The sequence below is a fragment of the Rhinoraja longicauda genome, chromosome 13 (assembly GCF_053455715.1).
Source record: "Rhinoraja longicauda isolate Sanriku21f chromosome 13, sRhiLon1.1, whole genome shotgun sequence".
In the NCBI taxonomy this organism is placed as follows: Eukaryota; Metazoa; Chordata; class Chondrichthyes; order Rajiformes; family Arhynchobatidae; genus Rhinoraja; species Rhinoraja longicauda.
Genome location: NC_135965.1, coordinates 12481294 through 12502004, shown reverse-complemented (window position 1 = coordinate 12502004; position 20711 = coordinate 12481294). Strand labels below are relative to the sequence as shown.

Below are 20711 nucleotides of genomic sequence, written 5' to 3'. Positions count from 1 at the left end.
AAAGGTGATCAAGGTTTTAAACCAAGCTTAGTATGTAGGAATCACCTTAAAGAGCAGCTAAAAGCTACCTGCTTCAAACTCTTTGTGCATGGACATTTGATGAGTTGTCCAATGTTTCTGGAACCATCTTAAACATTCCAGTCCATTAACAAACAAATGAACAGTACCAACCAACTTCTCCTTGATTAATTAGTGTGGCCATTCCCATCCCGAGCTTCACGAGTGGTTTTGATATGTCCTGTTTGGCCAACTCACGCTAAGCTCATGCTGATGTTACCAACTTAATTGCCTGAACTGCCCTATCCATTATAAGGTATTTATCCCCATCTCTTGGCTTCCTCTCAGTTAGAGTGGTGGGTCTATTTTTTTTATCCGAAGTAAAAGTGGCACAATCTGGTACTTTTAGAGCTCTGCTGGACACTCATCTATTTGAAAATTTTCACTTAAAAGATGCAGCCTCAACTGTTCTTTTCCACCTTATATAATTTCCACCCTGATCACATTACTTTCACCATTTCCATTGCATTATGTAGCTAATATTTTCCGTCCAACTTTCTAACTACTCCTAACCAATCCATAACCTAATTTAAACATAGCAATGATGTAGTATTCAAAATTCTACACCAGCCCCAATTTATTGGGTTCTCATAAGTAACCACGCTCACCTTGCCATTTCTGGGTTACATGCTCTTTTCTCTCACTTGTTGATCAAATACCATAAATATTGCATGCAGACAAAGAAAGTCAAAATGCTGCATTGCATAAATGGAAGAAACGATTTTTCATTGATTTTACATCTGTACATGATCTTAGCAAACTATTGCTTCTGCTTAACCCCCAGGGCTGCGTCCTTAGCCCCCTACTGTACTCCCTGTACACACATGACTGTGGGGCCAGGTTCAGCTCAAACTCCATCATCAAGTTTGCTGATGACACTGTGGTGGTGGGCCGGATCTCCAACAACGATGAGAAGGCCTACCGGGAGGAGGTGGCTGATCTGGCACTCTGGTGTCAGGACAATAGCCTCCTCTTGAATGTCACAAAAACAAAGGAGCTGATTGTGGACTTCAGAAGGGCTAAACATCCAAGGACGTACACGCCACTGGAGATAAATGGGTCTATTGTGGATAGGGTGAGCAGTTTTAAATACTTGGGAGTCCGCATCGCAGAGGATCTGACGTGGGCAACGCACATTGCCGCACTGGTGGGTAAGGCTAAGCAGCGCCTTTACCACCTTAGACAACTGAGGAAATTCAGAGTGTCTCTGAGGATCCTTCATTGCTTCTACTCTGGGGCTGTAGAGAGCATCCTGTCCGGCAACATTACAGTCTGGTTTGGGAACAGCTCTGCCCAGGACAGGATGGCCCTGCAGAGAGTAGTGCGTTCGGCAGAATGCACCATGGGAACTGCACTCGTCCCCCTGCAGGACCTATACATCAGGAGGTGCAGATCCAGAGCAAGCAAGATCATGAGGGACCCCTGCCACCCCAGTAACGGACTGTTCCAGATGCTACGATCAGGCAAACGCCTCCGCTGTCACGCTGTGAAAACGGAGAGGATGAGACGGAGCTTCTTCCCACAGGCCATCAGGACTGTCAACTTTTATAACCCCAGAGACTAAATTTTTGTCGACACTAATAGTAACTTATTAACTTTATTTATATGCTGTAACTGTAATTCTTTTTGTGCACAACCCGCAGGCATTGCCACTTTCATTTCACTGCACATCGTGTATGTGTATGTGACAAATAAATTTGACTTGACTTGACTTGACTTAACCTTCAACTCTCCTTGTCTGAAATCTATACTCTACTTTCCTCCCAATTTTGAGTTGTCTCAAAGTTACCCATGAATTTTTAACAGCCTTGATTTTTTCAAACCCAGTTTCTTTATGGACATATGTCAACATTACTGCAGAGATGCTGCTTGACCTGCAGAGTTACTCCAGCACTTTTCTTTATGCCAGTGCTGTGACGAGTTGGTCAGTTATCCCTCCCTTAACTGACCAACTCATGAATCACATTCATCTTTCCCCAACGTTGGATTGTTAACCAACTGCGCATGTCTGAGAGCCATTCTTCAGTGCAAATTCATCATGCATTTCCATGGCCCTGATGCCTCGTTCATAACCTATTTCATTCGCACATTCACAGCAGTCCAATATCCATTGGTGAACTATACCCAGGTAATGAAATCCAATTCAAATATAATTTTTAATAATTTCCTTTTTGGAGATATGTAACTTCCACATTTATCATGAAGAATATTTCTGTCATCTTATTCAAGAGCCCTGGAAATTCTTTACTGTTAACCTACTATTTCATCATCCCTTCAAATTATTAGCTTAATATTCTCACATGACGCCATTTCTGAGCACAGTCCTGTTTAATTAATTTAAATCCCAAAATATCACAATGACACCATTAGTAGAGCCACTGCTTCGTGCACCAAAGACATCATTGAAAAACACCAAATAAATAATTGCCACAGAAGGCTGCAGAGGCAGAGTGAATAGATATTTTTCAGGCAGAGATAGATAAATTCTTGATTAGGGTGGGTGTCAGGGGTTATGGGGAGAAGGTAGGAGAATGTTAAGAGGGAAAGATAGATCAGCTATGATTGAATGGCGGAGTAGACTTGATGGGCCGAGTGGCCTAATTCTGCTCCTATCACTTATGAACACTGATGTACACCGATTCAATTTTGACCTTGGGTGAGGTCTTTTTTGGACTTCTTCCTGTGACCACATTGGAAATCACTGGATTCTATGACATCCTCCCACACCCCAAAGATGTGCCAGTTTGTGGCTTACTTGGCCACTGTAAATTGTCATTGGTTTGTAGATGGGTGTTAAAATCTGGGGGGATTTGATGAGAATCTGGGGAGAATAACACATGGGGTTAATTTCGGATGATTGTAAGATGGGTGGCTTATTGTCATCTTGGATTCGTTGGGCTGAAGGGCTTGTTTCCATGCTGGATCTCTCTATGGCTCTACAACTCTAGAATATATCATTATCCTTATACAGTTTGATTGAATATACCATTATCCATTTTCTTTTCATTTCAGAATCACAAATCTAAACATTGTGGGACTGTCAAAGTTTTTAAAAATCATGTCCCCATGTTAGGATTTATTCCCTTACACAGAGTAAACCCCCGGGTAAACATTTTCCAAACACAATTCGGCTTTTTCCTTGTTGTAATTTCTTACGAAAAGTAATAAACAACCCTGACTTTATTACATTTGCGCTTCTTGAATTTAAGACTTTGAGTTTATCTCAAATCCCTATAAATGACAAATAAATGATTTAACAGTTGTCAAATTTAACATGTTAGAATCTCATGTCTGGAATTATAGATAATTGCGTCTTGTTTGGTGAAAATAACTAAACATTGTAATTCAGGTATTTCTTTATTTCAGTTTTATTTATTCCAAATTTAATTCAGATCCATACTCATTAATTGATTAAAACCAAACACGAAGCACACAAAGCTGGACACGGATAAATAAAGAGCATGGGACATGTTGCAACATATTGCCAATCTAAGTCTGGGTGACTGTGGAAACCGAGAAAACAAGTTGCCACTCATTTGCTTGAAACAATTATTTTTCAACCAGACTATTTAATTTAGGAATTAAGTTTAAAACATCTCTAAAATATCTTAATGTTTTACAGCATTCAGTTCCCTTGTTTAAAAAAATTCCATGACTGGAATTATTTGTTAATGTTTGGTTCAAATGTTTTTCTATACTTGGCTTACAAACTAAAACAATTCAATAAGTCAAGTAAAACCCATGTCCTGTCCTACATCCTAGGAACATTAATCCACATAATGTGTCAGGAACTTAAAAAGGTGCCTACTTTGAAGGAACATTCAGGTTGTGAGTCAGTGACACATTCGCAATGATTGATGAAGCACTTCTGGATCAAAACATGATTGAATTATTACAAAGCATGCATGTACAAAACAAAGACTGCAAATGCTTACCAGCTTGAAGCAGAATACTGACTGATACTGAGCGCAAACAGCAGACTCCTTTTCGAAGCCACTTTCAAAGAAGGATTGCCGAGACAAACAATCAGGCATACCTGCACATAAACTGAACTTAAATACCTTTTGCTGCCTCAATAGCCCCATTTGTGTAACCCACGTCAACACAATGATGAAATACCCAATCCCACAAAGGGAGCCTCCACTGCATGGATCAGTATCACTCAGCTGAAGCCAGGAAGGGCAGCTATGAATGCTCCTTACCATCCTGGATGCTTTGAGGCTGTTTAATTTCTATCAGGCGTGGGACAATTCTGTGTCTTGTGTTCTTTATTGTTTACTGCTGGACCCTGACGTGAGAGGACGCTGGCGCTGTTTGTTCGCCGCTTCTCCGTCAGGACAAATCTTTTGTTTGTTTGTTTGTTTGTTTTTATGTCTTGTTCGCTTTGTAAAGCGTCTTTGAGTATCTTGAAAAGCGCTATATAAAATAAATATTATTATTATTACTATTATTTATTGGTAGAAGGTTTTGCCTCGTTAATATTTAATATTCTAACTATACTCCTTGCAAATGTGGCTGGTAACACAGCTGGTTGGTGTGCACTCGATGGGCCAAAGGGCCTGTTTCTTTGCCGTTTCTCTCAACTAAACTAACTTTTAGCATTTACATGGTGTTTTATTCATACACTTGTACATATTATGCTTCTGTTCTCTTGCTAACACGGTCTGTAAAACGGAGTTATTAATCGTAACAGTAACTCAGGATATGACTCTGTCAAAAAATATATCTGGAATGAATGCAAAAATGATGGACTTGGAAAATTTCCAACTAAATTTCAAAACTCTAATACTGAATTGGATTATTTGATTGATTATTGTGTTGTCCAATATATACAGTAGTTATATATTATGATATACGTTTTCCAATTCTATGGAATTAATTCTTAATTGTCCTTCTGAGCAGTGTCTTAATTTCAAAGGAATACATAGGAATTTAGACAGAAAATGCTGGAGGAACTCAGCAGGACAGGCAGCATCTTGGGAGAGAAGGAATGGATGACGGTTTGGGTTGAGACCCTTCTTCAGTCTGAAGAAGGATCTCGAACCGAACCATCACCTATTCCTTCTCTCCAGAGATGCTGCCTGTACCGCTGAATTACTCCAGCATTTTGTGTCTATCTTCAGTGGAAAACCAGCATCTGCAGTTCCTCCCAACACATAAGAATTTATAGTGCCAAAGGAGTCTTTCTACACCATTGGCCCAATGTCCACCAAAGAGACACTGTCCAGCCTAATTTCAGTTTCAACTCTCAGTTTATAGACCTAAATGTCATGCATACTACAAGTGCTCATCAAGAGACTTTTTTAATTTGATGAGAGGTTTACCCTTGACCAGTCTTTCAGGCAGTAGGTTCTAAACTCTACCAGTCCGACTGAAAATAAACCTTTCCTTAATCAACGTTCTCTGGTAATCAACCTCTTTACTCGGAGAAATAGATCCTTCCAGTCCCGTCTCTCCAGTCTCTCATAATGTTGTGCAAATTATGTGAGATTGTAAACAGGAAAGCTGTGGAAAAATAACTGTGCTTTACCGTAAGAAATTTCCCTGTGTTTGGTCTCTTTCACCTTATTGTTCATCAATTAAGCAATAAATATTAAACATTTTAACCTATAAGCTTTTTCCTTACTACATAGATTCCCCTGTTTCATACATTGTACATTTCTGATTAGATTTATACACTTGCAGTAGATTTGGCAGGAGATTTTAAAGTGAATTTGTCGATCTTGCCTTTGTGTGTCTTGTTTTGTTCAGCCGAGCCAAAAGATTTAAGAAAGATAAAACTATCCTATATAGATTCTCAGTTCATTTCAAAATTAGGAAAAGTATACTAGACAATTTAAGATTGAGTTGGACTACTTTTTGTCTGGGCCAGTGATTATACCATTAGGACATAGAACAAAACAGCAAAGGAACAGGCCCTTTGGCCCACTATGTTTGTGCTAAACATAATGCCAATTAAACTGAAGAAGGGTCTCGACCCGAAACGTCACCCATTCCTTCTCTCCCGAGATGCTGCCTGACCTGCTGAGTTACTCCAGCATTTTGTGAATATGCCAATTAAACTAATCTCATCTGCATGTACATGATCCATATCCCTCTATTCCCTGCACTTAAATGTGCCTGTCCAAAAGCCTCTTAAACGCCACTAGTGGATCTGCCTCCACCGCCACCCCTGGCAGTGCGTTCCAGGGCCCCACCACTCTCTGTGTAAAAAACTCGCCCCGCACATCTCCATTAAACGTTCCCCTCTCGCCTTAACACACTGTAGTTATAAGTAAATGAGCTAACTGCAGAAACGTTGGCCATCATTCTGCAGAACGTGGGTGAGGTGGGTGGGATGACTTGATGGTTGGCGCATAAAAGTAATGCAGTTCCAGATGGTGCACGGAATGAAGCTAATTTATAGTTGCAGTGACCCAAATTTAATTCTGCACTGTCTATGTGCAGTTTGCACATTTTCAATGGGACAACATGGGTTTACCTTCCACAATCCAAAGCCCTGTTGGTCTTTAGGTTAATTGAGCAATGTAAATAGCACGGGTGGTGAGAGAGAGGAATATCAGGGTGATTTAATGGGCATGCAAGAGAGAGAGGTTTAGAGATACGGCACGGAAACAGGCCCACCGAGCCCCCGCCGACCAGCGATCTCTGTACTCTAGCATACACTACACACTAGGGACAATTTACAAATGTTACCAAAGCCAATTAACTGACAAATCTGTTTGTCTTTGGAGTGTGGGAGGAAACTGGAGCTCCCAGGGAAAACCCACATGGTCACAGGGAGAACGTACAAACACCCCTTTGTCAGGATCAAACTCAGGTTTCTGCCACTGTGAGGCAGCAACTGTACCTCTGCACCACCGTGCCGCCCAAGTTTGTACAGTGAAATAAGTGGGGGAATCTTTAATAAGATTACCCTGACCACCAGTGAATGTAGGATTTTTAAACATGCATTAATGTGCCTCTGAAGGTTTCTATACCAAAAAAAAACCTCAGGGGGTTGTGATGATGTGATCCTGGAGAGGAATAACTTGATGGACAGTAAACTGTTACAAGTGACCTGCTACTTGACTGAAACTGTTATAGAGAGCATAAGAAGCCAACAGATGGAACAAATAGCAAGGTTATTTATTTTGGTAGGAAGAATAGACAGCTTGAATCATTTTTCATGCTATTAAACATCAATGTTCAAAGGGATTTTGTCACCCTTACAGAGGGCGGCACGGTGGCGCAGCGGTAGAGTTGCTGCTTTACAGCGAATGCAGCGCCGGAGACTCAGGTTCGATCCTGACTACGGGTGCTGCACTGTAAGGAGTTTGTACGTTCTCCCCGTGACCTGCGTGGGATTTCTCCGAGATCTTCGGTTTCCTCCCACACTCCAAAGACGTACAGGTATGTAGGTTAATTGGCTGGGTAAATGTAAAAATTGTCCCTAGTGGGTGTAGGATAGTGTTAATGTGCGGGGATCGCTGGGCGGCACGGACTTGGAGGGCCGAAAAGGCCTGTTTCCGGCTGTATATATATGATATGATATGATATGAATCACAGAAAGTGAACATGTTACGAATTAAGGCTTTATTCCAAGGGGATCTGTGCATAAAAAAGGAAGGATTTGTTGCAATTATGCAGAGCTCTGATGAGATTACAGTTGCCACACTGTGTGAAACGTTGCACTCTAAACCTATTGAAGGGTGCACTTGCCTTGAGTTAATGCAACAAAGCTTTAGTGTGTTGGTCTCTGGAATGGAGATATATTGCTACAGGGGGATCAAGAATATCAATGAGGTGCCAGAATATCAGTTACTGGAAAATTGGTGGTGGACCTCTACTGTGCTTTTGAACTAATTTCTTATGTTATATCAAAATCATTGTCCATCGCTTGGACAGGTTATGATCACAGTAAAGGGTCAGAGTGGATTATCCCATCTTGTATTGTTTGTTCATTATCATCTATGGCCTTGTCTCTCTTTGAGGGGATGTGATGGTTGGCAAGTGGCATGGCATGATGCCCGAGCATCGTGATGTAGGATTGTGCTCCTGAAATCTGCAAACATTGAATGCTTTAATCTAACTACTTAGGCAATAATTCTAGAACTCCGTGGACGGACAACGTATCCATTTACCAAAGTTGAACTGTTGGATTGTGGAATCGATACCTGGTCAATTGAAAGGCTTGGGAAATCTCTCAATGTCAGTGTGCTGACTTGCATTGTTCTGGATTATAATGAGTAAGTATTGTTAGCAATGAGTAAATCTATTCTGAAGATTAAAGACCTGTAATATTTTGTAGATTTCATTCCTGCTGTTAATGTTCTTATAGAAACATAGAAACATAGAAACAGAAACATAGAAAATAGGTGCAGGAGTAGGCCATTCGGCCCTTCGAGCCTGCACCGCCATTCAATATGATCATGGCTGATCATCCAGCTCAGTAGCCTGTACCTGCCTTCTCTCCATACCCCCTGATCCCTTTAGCAAAAAGGGCCACATCTAACTCCCTCTTTGTCTTAACTAATCTTTTTCTCTTGACATATCTATAAAAGCTTTTGCGGTCAGTTTTTATGTTCCTTGCCAGTCTTCCCTCATAATCTATTTTCCCTTTCCTAATTAAGCCCTTTGTCCTCCTCTGCTGGACTCTGAATTTCTCCCAGTCCTCTGGTATGCTACTTTTTCTGGCTAATCTGTATGCTTCATCTTTTGTTTTAATACTATCCTTGATTTCCCTTGTTAGCCACGGATGCACTACCTTTCCTGGTTTGTTCTTTTGCCAAACTGGGATGAACACTTGTTGTAGTTCATCCATGCGACCTTTAAATGCCTTCCATTGCATGTCCACCGTCAACCCTTTCAGCATCTATCTTGGACAATTCACGCCTCATACCCTCAAAGTTTCCTTTCTTTAAGTTCAGAACACTTGTTTCTGTATTGACTTTGTCACTCTCCATCCTAATGAAGAACTCTACCATATTATGATCACTCTTGCCCAAGGGGCCTCGCACAACAAGACTGCTAACTAACCCTTCCTCATTACTCAATACCCAGTCATTGGAAATGCTCATGACAGGATGGTTGGCCCTCAGTTGTAACCATCACCTTCAGTACTTTTCTGAAGTGGACTGCAGCAATACTTGTGGAAGGCCCAAACCATGTGTGATACAACATCTGAGAGGACTGTTTGTACAAGGGAAAGGCCTTTCCTCTTCCAACAAGCCCACCCGGATTGTTAGCAACAAGATAATGCAGTTCCTTTGTTCAGCTTGTAAAGACCCATCCCTACAAGAACCTAGTTGAAGCAAGTGAAATACAAAGTAAAGGTGTTTCGGTTATGTCTGGAACTGAGCAGATGCCAATCTAGAGTTGTCTAAGAAACTCACCTCTTGTCTGAAGAAGGGTTCTGACCCGAAACGTCACCCATCCTTTTCCCCAGAGATGCTGTCTGGCCCGCTGAGTTCCTCCAGAACTTTGTGTCTATCTTTGAGGTAAAGAGTGATATGAATGTTAAAACCTCAGATAGGGTGAACCTACACAGACCAGCTGAGATGTATGATGCAGGACACCAAGAGGAAGGCTTTGGTCTCAATCTTCTTTCCGCCATTTTTGATCAATGTATCTTTCTATTCCTTTCTTCCTCATGGTTATCTAGTTTCCTCTTTGTAGGCTTCAATGCTACCGTTTCAACTGCCTCCCTTTGATATTGCTCTCCACATTCTAACTGTACCAGGTAAAGCCATTTCTTCTGAATTCACCAGTAGATTTATTAGTGATCATCTTTAAGTTTCTAATTCCTCAGTCTGGTCTCATTCAAAATAGCCCGTCCGGAACTGAAGAAATAATTTCAACGTTGATTTGTAATTTGAGATCTCAGATCAATGTTCAGGCCAAATGATTTAATTTGTTCCTTTAAGAAATAATTAGGTGCACTAATAGGAGGATAGCAGGTCTCAAGTTCTACAAACTGAGACTAAACGTGACAAAATAATGACGTGTACGATATGTACTCATTGGAAAGCCTATTTTAATATGATGTTCAACCTCATTGTAAATGGTAGCCTTGATTTCTGCTTATTTTTAAGTAACATCTTGATGCTAAACAAAATCTAACTTTTGCAGCATTAATCCCAATTTCAATAATCTTATTAATGCTAATTATTTTTCAGATTTCACGATGAAGGCCTCAAAGGATTGTGCCATGGACTAATGGGAAATGGTCAGCTATTAACACTAAGCATGTGTTATTGTAACCTGGGACCTCCAAGTGGATCATACTTAGGAGCTGTGGTTGCCAAAACTGCCATTAAGTAATCAAAATAGTTTGGGGAGTTGTATGTGTGAGTTAGCTGTAACCCGTTTTAATGTATGATCTACTAATTAGTGAACATCAAGTCACGAATCAGGAGTATTTAATTGTCATAATTATCGAAAACAGAACAATTAAATCCTTACTTGTTGCAGCATAACATGTCTGTAAACACAGTATTCATAGATAACACAATAAACAAAAGAAGGTTCCTTTTTTTAGGAAAAGGTACTTGGGTATATAAAATGTCAATTGTCAACAATGACACCCTTGTGGGAAAGATAAGTAGAGCACCTAATTGTAAACCTGGTCTTGGATTAACATCACATACATTCAGTTAACCAGCCAACTAACTAACCGATTCCCCGTGAAAGTTAAGTGGTGCGAAATTTCCATCTTGATCCAAAATGAGAAAGCAAGGAACATCCTTTTCGTGACTACCGGTTTTCTAGCACTTTTTGTCATCGCCTTTCTTTAAGTACTAAGTCCTCATCTCAACATTCGAGTGACTTCAAACCCAAAGGAGTGAGAGCAGATTTTACAGGAGTGAAAACCTCTAGCTAGCAGCGTAGGGTGGGGTATGTGGTGGAGCAAACCAGTCAGTATTCCTTTCTGCAATGCTTTGTTTCATTGTGCCTGCATATTAAAGATGGATTGGGGTAATTCCAAAGAGTCATACAACATGGAAACAGGCCCTTCAGCCCACCAAATATTATACTGACCACCAAATATCTTCAGCCCACCAAGCACCCATCAACACGAATCGTACACGAATGCTATGTTTAATACACCCCACTTGCCCATCAATTCCACCCCAGATTCTTGCAGAATTTGGGTACAGGAAGGATGTGTCCCCTGGCTGAGGTGCTTAGAACCAGGGATGCCGTTTCAGAATCAGCGATAGGCCATTTGGGACCAAGGTGAGGAGAAATTTCTTCATGCTGAGGTTGGTGAATCTCTATTATTATTCTGTACCTTATGGGCTGCAGAGGATCAGTCATTGAGTTCATTTAAAACAGAAATTGATAGGTTTCTGAACATTAAGGTAATCAACTGATATGAGGATAGTGCAGGAAAATGGTGTTGAGTGAGAAGATCTGCACAGACCTTGACAAAGGGTGGGGCAGGCATGAAGAGACAATTGGCTCCTATCTGTTATTTTCTTCGTTTCTTACAATGTTCAAAAACAAAGCTTACAAACCTTTTAATATCCTGTCATCATGTTCCAGGTTTGTTATTCAATAATCTCACCTTTAGAGCTCAGGATCCATTTTCCCTGCCATTATGATTGAGTTTCAATAGAAAAATGCTTTAGTCCTTTTCCGTCTCTTAACATAGGCAATTTGGTGCTATTTTCTGCACGCGCACTTGAATTTTCCCTTTGAAAATAATTTACTGATCTTGGCCCCATTTCTTCACAGAAGTCAGTGGACCCAATACACTGGATGAATTTAAAAGAGAAGTCAGATGGAGCTCTAGGGGCTAGCAGAAACAAGGGATATGGGGAGAAGGCAGGCACAGGTTACTGATTGTGGATGATCAGCCATGATCACAATGAATGGCGGTGCTGGCTCGAAGGGCCAAATGGCCTCCTCCTGCACCTATTTTCTATGTTTCTTTGTAGCCTGAAAGAGCTAATAGATGTTAGTGAACCTGATGGGTATTAGAGAAGGAAAAAGTATTAATGACAATTAGATAATCCCACGGTCACAGCTACTGAAACTTAAGTAACTTAATTCGATAAATATAAACTCCCAAGCAGCTGTGGTGGGATTTGAACTCACTCTCCCGGTCCTCTGCATTGCTGGCCTAAGGACATAACTACAAGAACCAAAACCAGCTGGGAGTTGGATCAGCAGTGGATTTAGATTGCAGCACAAATGAATTCATACTGTCATAAAACCTAATTCATTCCAGGTTTCATATACATCGACCAAAACCATACGCTAAACATGCCGGGAGTTGCTTTATTGAATTATTAACAACGTAAACAGAGTAACAAGATATTGTAAAATTACTGACTTAGGATGAGTGAGGTGATTCATTTAATTCCATTATTTTATACTATCGTTCTTGTTGCAGAGATTTGCTGCTGGATGGCAACAATTTGCAGTGTGAGGGAGCTGGTGAACTTATCAAGTTTATAGGCAATTATGCCGAACACATGGCTAAGAAGAAATCTGGGCCATCTTCAGATATTGAAGGGGAAGCGTCAAAACCCTTTCTGGAAGGTGCAGTTGGATATTACATTAATCCCTTGTACAGTGTATTATAAATTTAACAAGGGCCACATCCTGTAATAATAAGTATAAGAAAATAACTGCAGATGCTGGTACAAATCAAAGGTATTTATTCACAAAATGCTGGAATAAATCAGCAGGTCAGGCAGCATCTCGGGAGAGAAGGAATGCGTGACGTTTCGGGTCGAGACCCTTCTTCAGACTGATGTCAGGGGGGCGGGACAAAGGAAGGATATAAGTGGAGACAGGAAGATAGAGGGAGACATGGGAAGGAGGAGGGGAAGAGAGGGACAGAGGAACTATCTAAAGTTGGAGATGTCGATGTTCATACCACTGGGCTGCAAGCTGCCCAGGCGAAATATGAGGTGCTGTTCCTCCAATTTCCAGTGGGCCTCACTATGGCACTGGAGGAGGCCCATGACAGAAAGGTCAGACTGGGAATGGGAGGGGGAGTTGAAGTGCTCGGCCACCGGGAGATCAGTTTGGTCAATGCGGACCGAGCGCAGGTGTTAATCCCTTGTACAGTGTATTATAAATTTAACAAGGGCCACATCCTGTAATAATAAGTATAAGAAAATAACTGCAGATGCTGGTACAAATCGAAGGTATACAATTTGCGGAAAGGGACAATTAATGATTAAAATAATAAACTGGGCTAAAGAACAAATGTTGACTTGTCACACAGAGATGCAGGTGGTGGTGGGCATCTTCCTCCTGACCTCGCCTCATGCCCCCCACTAATAGTTAGCTGGAGGTGATGTGGAACACATACGCACTTGATTTGCACAGATTCTGCTTGTGACATCAAGAGAAAAATGTACATGCTGTCAACAGGCCGTCAAATTTAAATCCCCTGCTTCAATAAATAAATCCAAGGAAAATGCTAATGGGGTGAAAACAAAAGTAACAAAGGAACTGGAGAAAGTTAGTGTGGAAAGATCATTTACACCTTAATCTGTCTGCAAGAACTTCAGTGTCAAATCCCTGAAGTCCAGCACAGCAAATTACTCTTCTGATTCATTGTCTTCCAGCAAACATCAAAGTGAGTTTTTATATTCCAAATGCCAATGAATCAACAGCAAGGCTCAGTGGCTTTTTAATTCAGCTGTGCAGCATTCATTTTATTGGTGCCAAATGGTTTCCTAAGGTTTCTTTACTTCTGATAGAAAGGATTGGATAGAATGCCTGCACCAGCATTGGGAAGATATTACAGTACTCGTATGTGTATGAAGGATCTGCAGACGCTGGTTTAAACCGAAGATAGACACAAAATGCTGGAGTAACTCAGCGCCACAGGCAGCATCCCTGGAGAGAAGGAATGGGTGACGTTTCGGGTCGAGACCCTTCTTCAGACTGATATCAGGGGAGAGGGAGATACATAGATAAGGAAGTGTAAAGTGTGAAAACGACAAAGGGAATGGAGATCAAGGAAAATTAAGAAAAATTATTGTTTGCTGGGAGAAGGTAACAACAAAGCAAACAGAGATAAAATGTAGTCAGAGGCAGTAAGACGGGTCGGAGAACTGGGAAGGGAGATGGATGGTGAGAAAGAGAGAAAGCAAGGGTTTATTGAAGTTAGAGAAGTCAATGTTCATACCGCTGGGTTGTAAGCTGCCCAGTACTAGTATTACTGCACAGCACTAGTATTACTGCCCAGTACTAGTATTACTGCACAGTACTAGTATTACAGTGTGCATTATGACTGTAGACCCAGATGTACCCATCATGTTTTAATCCTGAATGTGTATCAAATAACACAATCTTTCCAAAGCAAAATGAAAGCTTTTTCATTTTTTTTTAGTATATTTTCTTAAAAGCTTACTTTTACAGATTTTGGAGTACCATTCCTGAATTATGTAGTAACGTATAGAAAAGGTGTTGATTAGATTTCAGTCCAATGTAAATCCTACGCTTGTACTCCCAAGTCTCGTGTTATTATTGATTAAAACATACCAGAAATTAAATAGGAAAATGGAATTCTGCTTGTTGGATTCAAGTACTATTTATAAAAACAACTAGGATTCAAACATCAAAGTAGATTTGCTGATGACTTAAGAAATGGCGGGACAGTGGAGCAATGGTAGAGTTACTGCCTTACACGCCTGAGACCCAGGTTCGATCCTGACTACAGGTGCTGTCTGTGTGGCGTTTGTACATTCTTCCTGTGACCCGCGTGGGTTTTCTCCAGGATATCCGGTTTCCTCCCACATTCCAAAAACGTACATGTATGTAGGTTAATTGGCTTGGTATAATTGAAATTGTCCCTAGTGTGTAGGATAGTATTAGCGTGTGGGGATCGCTGGTTTGCGTGGACTCGGTGGGCCGAAAGGCCTGTTTCCATGCTGTATCTCAAAAATATACTAAAAATAGTTAGGGGAATGGATATGAGAACCTCACAAAAGGGTGTTGATAGGAAAGTAAAAGGGCAGAAATCTATCAAATAGAGAATAATGTGGGAAAATGTAAAATTGGCCATTTTGGCCAGAAAAATCTAAAAAAAAACATTATCTAAATGCTGGGAGATGGCTCGGAGATGCAGAAGGATTCAGTCGCCTTATTTATGACAATAGACGCAGGAGTAGGCCATTCGGCCCTTCGAGCCAGCACCGCCATTCAATGTGATCATGGCTGATCATTTACAATCAGTACCCCGTTCCTGCCTTCTCCCCATACCCCCTGACTCTGCTATCATTAAGAGCTCTATCTATCTCTCTATCTAGAACAAGGATAGGTGACGTCGGGACCCTTCTTCAGACTGAAGAATTCAATTCAATTCAAGATTCAATTACTCTAGTGTTAGTTGGGTTGCATCTGGAGGACCGTGTACAATTTTAATTTCCTTATTTGTTATTGTATTGGAAGCAGTTCAGAGAAGGATTACTGGACTGATAAGTGTAAAGGGACAAAGGAACTGTTGATGCTAGAATCTTGAATAAAACACAAAATGGGAGAGTAACATTGGGTCAGCCAGCATCTGTGAAAGGAATGGATAGATGAAGGATCCCGATCCGAAATGTAGCCTATCCATTCCCTCCACAGATGCTGCCTGACCTGCTGAGTTACTCCAGCACTTTGTGATAACTGGTATGAGCGGGTTGTCTTATTAAAAAAAATTGGACTGGTGAGGCTTGTTTCCACTGGAGTTTAGATGAGTGAGAACTAACTAGATCCAAAGGGGTCTTGACAGGGTGGATGTAGAAAGGGTGATTCCTAATGGAAGAATGTAGAACCAGTGGTCACTACTGAAAAATAAGAGGTTACCAATTGAGACAGAGGTGAGGTGAAATTCTCTCTTGAGAGGGTGTTGCCCTTCAGAAGTGAATTCCTCAAAGAGCTGTAGAAGCAGAGTTTTTTGAATATTTTTAAGGCAGGGGCAGACAGATATTTGGTGAGCAAGAGGGTAAAAGGTTAGACAGGAATGCAGGGTTGAGGTTATCATCAGATTAGTATTAGTATTATCACAGAGAAGTATTAGTAATACGTTTATTAAATGGTGGTGCAGGCTTGAGTGACTGAATGGTTTACTCTTATTCCTCTTTTGCACTTTGTTATGTTTATATTAAGTATTGTAAATGTTTGGATGAATGTTTGAATTATTCTTTTTCAACTCTGCAATACAATCCTAAATGTGATCTGCTTGTTCATTACTTTGCTTTTATTTCTTTTTTACAAATAACCTGACGAATCTTATTTACAATGCGTGTTGTCAACAGAGAACGCTGGACACAATATTCCGATTGATGGTGTAGATAACATGAGCAGCAGCGTTTCTGGATTCATGAAGAAAAAGAAAGGTAATTGTGGCATTATTTTCATTTACATTAAGTCGACAAATCAGATATGAAATATAACCAAACATTAATACGGATTCCTTTCCATTTCCATCCATTCCACCTATCCCTGTTCTCCGGGGATGCTGCCTGACCTGCTGAGTTACTCCAGCATTTTGTACCTTTCATTAACAGAGATTATTCAGTGGTGAAAAAAAAATATTTTTATTGTAGACCAGGAATAAGAAATAGCTAGTGTCATAAAAATAATTATTTTTCAGCTAAGGGGTCTTGCTTGGCAAATTTTAGATGGGGTAGCAACATCAAAACTGATTTCTCACATGGAATTTAATTTGTTTAATGATTGGTGTTCCAGTGAGCATGTCACAGCACCGTGGAGGCGAGGGGCAGCAGTGCTGGTATCACCCGGGCGGGACTATCATATGTTGAAAGACTGGAGCGACTAGGCTTGTATACACTGGAATTTAGAAAGATGAGAGGGGATCTTATCGAAATATATAAGATTATTAAGGGGTTTGACACGTTAGAGGCAGGAAACATGTTCCCAATGTTGGGGGAGTCCAGAACAAGGGGCCACAGTTTAAGAATAAGGGGTAGGCCATTTAGAACGGAAATGAGGAAAAACCTTTTCAGTCAGAGAGTTGTGAATCTGTGGAATTCTCTGCCTCAGAAGGCAGTGGAGGCCAATTCTCTGAATGCATTCAAGAGAGAACTAGATAGAACTCTTAAGGATAGCGGAGTCAGGGGGTATGGGGAGAAGGCAGGAACGGGGTACTGATTGAGAATGATCAGCCATGATCACATTGAATGGTGGTGCTGGCTCGAAGGGCCGAATGGCCTCCTCCTGCACCTATTGTCTATTGTCTATTGTCACCCAGCAAGCTTAGCCAGATTACTGATGACTAGGGACAATAATGGTCATCCTAAGTGAATATATCTGGATCGCTTTGGCATGTGTACACAAGCCTGAGAATTATTGTGACTAACAAAGGGATCTGCTCCAAAGGCCTGAGGAACCTCCCATGGGCCAGAGGGACCCAAGTCCAAGCTTAGTCCACCTGGGCCTAAGAGATCTCCCAGTTGCCAACCACTTTAACTCCCCTTCCCATTCCCATACTGACTTTTCTGTCCTGGGCCTCCTCCATTGTCAGAGTGAGGCCGAACGCAAATTGGAGGAACAGCATCTCATTTTGCATGGGCAGCTTACAACCCAACGGTATGAATATTAATTTCTTTAACTTCAAGTAACCCTTGCATCCCCACTCTCTCTGTCCCTCCCCCAACCTAGTCATTGTACTAGTTTCACTGTCATCCTAGTGAGTTTCATTGTCTGCAACTTGTTTTCACCTAGCTTACAGCTTACAATGGACCATTTCCTTTATCATTGTTACTTTTTTGCATATCTTTTATTCATTTGTCCTATATCTCTCTGTATCACCATCTATATCTCTCGTTTCCCTTTCCCCTGACACTCTGTCTGAAGAAGGGTCTGGACCCGAAATGTGACATATTCCTTTCAGAGTATCCAGAGATCCTGTCTGATCCGCTGAGTTACTCTAGCTTTTTGTGTCTATCTTCAGTTTAAACCAGCATCTGCAATTCCTTCCTACACATTAAATGAAGGTCACCATGGAAGGTCACCTCTACATCCAAAGTCCATCTATTATCCTAGCTAAAGGGGAATACATTCAACTCTTGATCTTATTATGTCAACACCCAGAGGTTACTGTCACCAACATCTGTGAGCAAATGTTTAACACATTTTTTTGAAAGATTCTATCGGATTTTAGCTGAAGGGTTTAACCTGTTAAATTGGTTTAAAATCAATTAGTTTCACTCTTTTTTTCCAGTTATCATATTACAGAAATTATACATTGCACTTCTACTTTCCCATTTCTGTGTATTTCAGAATAAATCCCATCTAAATGTATTATGTAAAACCAACTAGACAAAAAAACCCGCTCTCCCTCCTCACCCTGATTAAATAACACCAGCATACCAGCATAATTTCACAAAGGCTGCTAGTCAATTGCGTTAAAATATGCTGAGACTGCCATCAGTACAAGAATAAACTGAAGATTACATATCTGTTTCCAGATATTTGACTGATTATGAATGTTCGCAAGACATTTCCCTAGGTTACCTCACCAATATATTCCAATCTACCGTCCTGAAACTTGTTGGGGAATGTCAGAGACTTCAGGAGAATTGCTGCCATCTAACCTCACGTGCCCGCAATTTTGAAACTCTTGCTCAGATGAGGAAACCCTGAACTTATTAAATGGGTTCTCTTTCCACGGATGCTGCCTGCTCTGCTGACTTTTACCAGCATTTTCTGTTTTTATTTCACTATTAGACCAAGTGGACCCGTTGGGCCCCAAGCCTCTCCTGCATTAGTGCAGCACCCTCTCCTACCCCCCTCCTCTCCCCTCCCACCCCCCCCTCCCTTCTCCTCCCTCCCCCTTCCCATCAACCCCCCTTCCCCTCAACCCCCCTTATCCTCCCACCTCCCCCCTCCCTCCATAGGAGATAGATTTAAACTTTAAAATGTGAATAACTTTTAAAATATAACACCGATTTCAATGAAACTTCTTCTATTGGCACCAAAAGGACGACAGTGAATAAGATGGGCCTAAAATTGTCACGCTATCGTGTACCGTTTTGGCTGTTGTTCAGGAACAAACAAACAAACAAACGAGAGTTTTAGTATATAGATGATGACGCTTACTCATCCCCTTTCCAAGAAGTTTGGTTTCCAGCCGATCGTGGCCATACCTCAAAGGATGAGGAACATAGTTAGATACAGGCCAAATAAACCTTTCCGGTTGTGTGAGTTCCTTGCTCCATCGTGGGACACTGCCTATGAGAACAGCAGTTCAGTGTGGTTCACAGAACCTTCCAAAGCTTTGAACGTAACCTGATCTTCAAGATCAGAGGAAAGCATGGAGACAAATAACTCCGAAAGACAGATGAGCTAGAGGAAATAATAAATAAGAAGGAAGAGAAAATAAATCCCTTGCATATAGTTCGTGTTTACTTTTAATATAGTTTAATCTGCATGGTTTTTGAAGGAGCCAACTGTCCGGCAGAAGTTTAGAGCTACCTTCAGCATCTTATGCGAGTTTGAACATTGCCCTATACAATTCTGTGCTTTTCACTAGTAAATCATGGAACTGGAAAGCCCGAGGAACTGACTTTATTCAAAGGCTTCTGTGGCGAAGTAGAAGCAGCGGTTTGCGTTAGTAAGAAACTTTAGGTCATCCTCCTGATTCTTTTTGCTTTCCTGGGCTTACAGTGAGGTTATTGACAATTAATTCCTGTGTTATTTGAATGCATTATGTAAGTCCTGATTAAAGTTGTTTCTAACTATTGCACTAAAATTAGTTCATCTTGCCCCATGTCCTCTAACTTTACAAAAATTCTCCTTTGCCAGAATTTCTTCCCCCTCCCTCCTCCCTTCTCCTCCCCCTCCCCCACATCATCCCGCTCTACAACAAAATCCACAGAACACCATGGACCATTTTGTGCACCCCATGGACTTGTTTTTCCATGTGTTTCGCAATATATAATCTTGTTTCTCTTTGTGCAATCTTCTTTCTTTTTAGGGCCTTGCAGTTGTAGGTGGAATTTTATGTATAATTTATGTTTTTGTGTGTTTGAGTCTAGTTGCCTGTGATGCTGCTGCTACCAAGATTTTCATTGTATCTACCTCACTGTACTTTTGCTAATGTCAATAAACTCAATTTGACTTTTCAGTTTGAAAACTTATCTACAGTTCCGATTATTAGATTTGGTAGGAATCTGGTCCCAGGATGATTCCATTGAAGCCCAAAACAATGAAACACCCCCCCCCCCCCCTTTCTCCTGTCCTGCTGCTCGTGCCTTAAGCAACAATTATTCTTTTCAAGCAAAATCACATTTTCCGCACTGCTTCCTGTGAAATATTAAACCTGAATTAACATGCTTACAATCTGAACACATTTAACAGATGGAACCAGGTTAATGTTTTGTGACACCCCACATGCATGTGTTGCCTGCATTGACCTCCTACATTTCTCAGATGTTATTTGAGATTGTCCAGCTCAGCACTCAATGTTGCAATTTTATCATGTCTCAGTTCTCATCAGAACTTCGGCAGGTTGATGCCTCTTGGCCAGTTGTGGAACTCTTTCATTGTTCCACTTTGATTTGATTTGGTCCTGGGTACCGTGCACTAGGAGTGGACAGTCAGTGTGGACTTTGCAGTATCCATCATCAATTTTCTTTTTGATCCTTAAATCTTCACCATTTTACCTGCTTGCAGTACCTGCTTTTTTTACTTTCAGT

The 20711-nt window shown here is 41.0% G+C and overlaps 1 protein-coding gene across 3 annotated transcripts in view; it reads left to right on the top strand.

Annotated features, from left to right (window-relative positions):
* The window catches only part of LOC144599145 (uncharacterized), a 60326-nt gene that overhangs the window by 25808 nt on the left and 13807 nt on the right, over positions 1-20711 (top strand). For all 3 annotated transcript variants that reach the window (XM_078409880.1, XM_078409878.1, XM_078409879.1), the window contains exons 4-7: positions 8137-8285; positions 10215-10355; positions 12437-12585; positions 16308-16388. In XM_078409880.1, the coding sequence (XP_078266006.1) occupies positions 8137-8285; positions 10215-10355; positions 12437-12585; positions 16308-16388 (520 nt within the window). The remainder of the gene's footprint in view (positions 1-8136; positions 8286-10214; positions 10356-12436; positions 12586-16307; positions 16389-20711) is intronic.